General features: G+C 47.4%; 1 protein-coding gene across 1 annotated transcript in view; it reads left to right on the forward strand.

Annotated features, from left to right (window-relative positions):
* The window catches only part of NDUFV3 (NADH:ubiquinone oxidoreductase subunit V3), a 4,701-nt gene extending 3,985 nt beyond the window's left edge, over positions 1-716 (forward strand). Inside the window, exon 4 of the mRNA XM_012810274.2 lies at positions 476-716. Coding sequence (XP_012665728.1) covers positions 476-633 — 158 coding nt within the window. The 3' untranslated portion in view covers positions 634-716. The remainder of the gene's footprint in view (positions 1-475) is intronic.
* Positions 717-5,731: the final 5,015 nt, after the last annotated feature.

The following is a 5,731-nucleotide window of genomic DNA, read 5'->3' on the forward strand; positions in this document are numbered from 1 at the left end:
ACAGCTCACAGCAACCTCCAACTCCTGGGCTCAAGCGAGTCTCCTGCCTCAGCCTCCCAAGTAGCTGGGACCACAGGCACCCGCCACAGCGCCTGGCAATTTTTTGGTTGCAGCCATCATTGTTGTTTGGCGGGCCCAGGCTGGGGATTCGAACCTTGGGTGTATGTGGCTGGCGCCCTAGCCCCTTGAGCCACAGGCGCCGAGCCAACTATTCCATTTCTTACACAACTCGCTGTAACAACTATTCCATTTCTTACATTATTAAGGCTATATGTTTTAGGATAAATTTTCAACTAATACCTTTATTTTGCTGTTGAAGATAACTACACTGTGGCTTTTGTGAGCTTTTCTTTCCTGGTTAGACGGTCTGTTCCGGCACGGCAGGATGGATGAATGGTAGATGAGTGTGGGCGCCCAGTCATTCATACAGAACCGTCCTCCCAGGCCTGCTCACGTGTCCCTGTTCCCTCCACAGTGCCCACCCTAGAGCCTCCTGAGCCATCGGACTCCACCACCTACAAGAACCTCCAGCATCATGACTATAGCACGTACACCTTCTTGGACCTCAACCTGCACCTCTCCAAATTCAGGATGCCTCAGCCCTCGTCAGGACGACCATCGCCTCGGCACTGAGAGCCCTCGGTGTAAAGATGAGTTTGCGTCATCTTTGCTTGCACTCTTGCCTACAAAAATAAAAGCCACTCAAGAGTCACAAAGCCCAGTTTGTATAATTGGTTTCCCTTTGCACTTTTGGTAGTGAAAGGTGAATCAGGAATCCCATTGATGGTTTTCATGTATTTAGCAATAGCTACCGTGTGTAAGGAATTTTGCTTTATAAGGTTATGACTAACTAGGCAAATCCTCAAAACTAGAGAAGTTCAAATGCTTTCGAGCAGTGTAATTCTGTGCAGAGCCCAATTTAGTATTGAACTAATTAACAGCTAACTATCAATAAGTGTAGTAGTGACTTCTCATTTTATAGGTCTAGTTGTTGGGTTTTTGTTTTTGTTTTTTTGAGACAGAGTCTCACTATGTTGCCCTTGATAGAGTGCTGTGGCGTCACAGCTCACAGCAACCTCAAACTTTTGGGCTTAAGCAATTCTCTTGCCTCAGCCTCCCAAGTAGCTGGGACTACTGGCGCCCACCACAACACCCAGCTATTTTTTGTTGTTGTCATTGTTGTTTAGCAGGCCCAGGCTGGGTTCAAGCTCCCCAGTCCCAGTATATGCGGCCAGTGCCCTAACCACTGGAGCTATGGGCGCCGAGCCTATAGGCCTACTTTTTGATAAATAAGAAATAGCAGTTTTATTTTAATTACTATATCACAAAGGAATGGTACTAAATTATAGTGTTTTATTGTCAGAAAAGAACAGAATTATTTTGTTGCCTCTATTAGGTATTTGATGTACACCTGGCAATTTTTCAGTAGTAAGATTAGGAAGAGGTGGAAGTTGTGTACAGTCCAGCCCCGGCTCTGCCCCCAGATGGCCACAGGAGGCTCTGAACTAATTTAGCTGTTCAGGGTTTCGGGGGTGGCCAAGTAATCTTCCCTCACGGTGATGACTTGGCTTTGCTCACACCTTCAGGGTGGTGAGCAGTCTGCAGGGGAAAGTCCCCATCTCCCTGGGACAGAGGTGGGGTGAGGACTCCGCCGACTGAGTGCGGAGCAGCCGCTTGGTTCGGCAGAGGCCTCCTCGGCAAGGTGTGGCTTCCCTCCTTTTTGCGGTATTGTCCTCACGCTCCCTTTCATGGACTTGTTCATGGGCCCAAACTTGTGGGTTTATATCATTTACATTCTGGTCCTTGGCCTCCAGTCAACTTAGAACAAACTCAACACATTATACTTGTAACTTATGATTCATATTTTTATAATCCTACATTTCTTAAAATTAGTCCAAAAAGGAAAACCAAAATTAAAAATGTATTATAATCATCTGCATCAGATTTTGTTACCGCCCAAGAGACTTAGCAACTCAGCAAGATTATCCTAAACACATTGTTCATTACAAAAGTAATAAAACCATATTACTCAAAAGAAAGAAACAGAAAACAGTGGTGATATATAAAAGCCACTCTGCTAACCCAGCCACTGTCACCGTTTCTCACTCTCCCCAGCAGGGGGATAATGTATGTGTAGCTTTTGTCCTGCTGTTCACATTTTTTAGTTTTGTCTTTTAATTCCTTCCCATAGTGGGGTCTGGAACCCCGTTTTGTGTGGTGATTTGCTGGGGGGTGTGAAGCCCAGTATCCTGGAGTATTGATGCCATCGAGTTGAGAGTCTTTTGATATTAAAATGAGTGTGATGAGAATGAATATATTTTAATACATATGTTTGTAACTTGAAGCAGGAGACTCAAAGTTCTTCATTAGAGCTGGTCTGGTTGGGTTGGTCTTTCAGCCTGGGGGCTTGGCTCTCGCCCTCACCCACTGGGAGGGTGTGGCCGGACCCAGCCCCAGCCCCGGCCCCAGGGCAGTCTGTTTTCACCAAGGCTGATGACTTCCTGATGCTCCATCTGGTGGCAGCATGGGGCTTACCCACAGAGTCCATCCTTGGGGTCTCTGTTAGTTCCCAAGTTCTCTAAAAGAGCGGTGCCAGACACAGCAGTGGGACATGACTCACTGTGTGTTTTGTGATGTTTCCTTAGGGATGCCCACCAGTGGAGGCAGGGGTCAGGGACATGCAGAAACAGACTGTCCCTGACACCCAGTGGTGTGTGACTGTTAGATGCATTCCACAAACCGACTGGCTGAATCACAGAATGTGAACACTGCTCCTGCTTTTATTTCTCCTAGAGTTTTAAACCAGTTTAATACATCTGAGTTAAGTAATTATTTTACCTGCTTATGTATTTTTCCTGTCACCTGAACCTCAGCACCTTTCTGGACACTCGCTCCCTTGCACCCGGTACAAACGCCCTGGGACCGGAGGAGCTGGCTGTAAGTCAGATCCAGCCCTTGCTAATCACAGGTTCTTGCCCTGACGTCCCAGGCAGCTGGCTGGTAACTGACAAGCAGCAGATGATGGGGCTCCTCTAAATCTGCTTCCAGGCGCCTGCTTTGTGTCTTAAGAGCTTATGTCCTGCCAGTCTCAACTTGCGGTCAGAACCCTGGGACGTGCTCATTGGGTTACAGCTCACCACCCAAAGGTATCTGACCATGGCCCCAAGCCTTGCCCAAACAATCAAAAGTTTGTAAAATGAGCTCAACACAGACTTTACTACACCCTGCAGGGAAGATGCCTGGGCTCCGAGTTACACAAGATTGGCTTGTTCTGTCAAAGCTGGCCAGCAGGCTCTCTGTAAACAGGCTAGATAGTATGTGGCTTTGCAGGCCACATAAAATCTCTGCAACACAGTCTTTTTTAAACAATCCTTTCAAAATATAACACAAAAGGGGACAGTGAGCAGGGTTTGTCTGTGAGCCACAATTTGTCAGCCACCACATTAGAGAGGCCACTGGGGGGATTTTAACAATAAAAGGGCTGGCCAGAGATAAGGCTGAAACTAGCAGCTATGTTAGGAGTTTGCTCCCTCCATCCAACTTCTCTCCCTGACTCTCCTCCCCTCCCCCTTTGCCTTTATTCTAGAAGGGATCTGAAACACTGGGGTATAGAAGATTAACAATAGCTAAAGCAGGGTTCCTTCTAGAGTAATTCTCACTCTAGTAAGCCTGTGCTAAAGGTTATTTTAAATGCCAGTAGGTAACAGCTTCAAAGATGAAGACAGGAGGCCCAGGACAGGAATTCACACGTGACGTGGCGGGGTGAGCAAAGTGGGAGCTGAGAGCCGTGGGGAAGAAATGAAGGTGGGTATTTATCAGAAACGGTTTTCTGGCCAGCGCGATGGCTCACGCCTGTAATCCCAGCACTCTGGGAAGCTGAAGTGGGCGGATTGCCTCAATTGAGGAGTTTGAGGTCAGCTGGAGACAGAGTGAGACCTCGTCTCCACCAAAAACAGAAAAGTGGCTCAGCACCTGTAGCTCAGTGAGTAGGGCCGGCCACGGGTTAGAGCCTGGCCTGGGCCTGCTAAACAACAATGAATAACTGCAACAACAACAACAAAATAGCCAGGCATTGTGTCAGGCACCTGTAGTCCCCACAACAGATTGGTTTGTTGTGTTAAAGCTGGCCGACAGGCTTTCTGTAAAGCCTGAGGAGGCTGAGGCAAGAGAAATGCTTAAGCCCAAGAGTTTGAAGTTGCTGTGAGCTGTGACACCACAGCACTCTGCCAAGGGTGACATAGTGAGAGTCTTGTCTCAAAAAAAATAAAAAGCCAGCTAAAAAAATCAAAACAGAAAAACTAGCTAGGCATCATAGCCAGTGCCTGTGGCCCCAGCTACTCGGGATGCTAAGGCAAGATGATGGTTTGTGCCCAGGCATTTGAGGTTGCTGTGAGCTGTGATGATACCCTGACACACTATCCAGGGCAACAGAGTGAGACTTTATCTCAAAAAATAAACAGGGCAGAGCCCGTAGCTCAGTTAGGGCGCCAGGCACATACACCAAAGCCTGGCGGGTTTGAACCTGGCGTGGGCCAGCTAAAACAACAATGACAACAGCAACAAAAATATAGCCGGGTGTTGTGGTGGGCGCCTGTAGTCCCAGCTACTTGGGAGACTTGAGGCAAGAGAATCGCTTAAGCCCAAGAGTTTGAGATTGCTGTGAGATGTGACAACACAGCACTCTGCCCAGGGCAACAGCTTGAGACCTTGTCTCAAATAAATAAATAAAATAAATACACATAAAATGAAAACTAAACCATAATTTGAAAAACTATTGGTACCCATGCACACAAAAGCGTGAGGGTGCAGCTTTCCCCAGCAGAGTGGGAGAGAGAATGCAAAATACTGATAATTTTTGACACTGGTGATGTGCGTGTGGGGGTTCATAATTCTGCTCTCTCTACTCTTTGTTGGGAAACTTTTATAATAAAAAGAAAATTTTAATAATCAGGCTAATAGGCTCAGCTCCTATAGCTCAACCGGCTAAGGCGCCAGCCATGTACACCTAAGGTGGCGGGTTCGAATCCCCAGCCCGGACCTGCCAAACAACAATGACGGCTGCAACCAAAAAACAGCCGGGCGTTGTGGCAGGCGCCTGTGGTCCCAGCTACTTGGGAGGCGGAGGCAAGAGACTCGCTTGAGCCCAGGAGTTGGAGGTTGCTGTGAGCTGTAATGCCACGGCACTCTGCCCAGGGGAACAGCTTGAGGCTCTGTCTCAAAAAAAAAAAAAAAAATAATAATAATAATCAGGCTAATAATGTGTAGAATGGAATAGGGAAGGAAAAAGCTTGAGGCAGAGGACACTGCAATTCCCCTAGGCAAGGGGTATCAGGCTGCTGAGCTCAGGGTTGGCACCTCAGCAGGGGCCCAGGTAACTCAGAGCTTCTGAGATCACAGCCAGACTGTCCCTAGGAAAGACCAGCACAGTTTACGCCATTCCAAGAGTCTCTGAACACGGCACCCCTCTCACCCCGGCCACCATGGGTGCCTCAGTCTCATGTTGGTTAATCTGATAACTTACTTACTGTTGGTGTGATAAGTATATTTTCTCCAGCCTTGGAGACATAAAAAGCAAGTTGCTTTGCTAATAAAGCTGTGTGTCTCTAAATAGTATTTCATATGCTCTTTCAATTCTTTGAGACAATTTTTCGTTTTAAGAAAATGTTCGTGGGTGGCACCTATGGCTCAAGGAGTAGGGCACCGACCCCATGTACCGGAGGTGGTAGGTTCA

The sequence above is a fragment of the Otolemur garnettii genome, unplaced genomic scaffold (assembly GCF_000181295.1).
Source record: "Otolemur garnettii isolate 467f Iridium unplaced genomic scaffold, OtoGar3 scaffold00128, whole genome shotgun sequence".
NCBI classification, from domain to species: domain Eukaryota; kingdom Metazoa; phylum Chordata; class Mammalia; order Primates; family Galagidae; genus Otolemur; species Otolemur garnettii.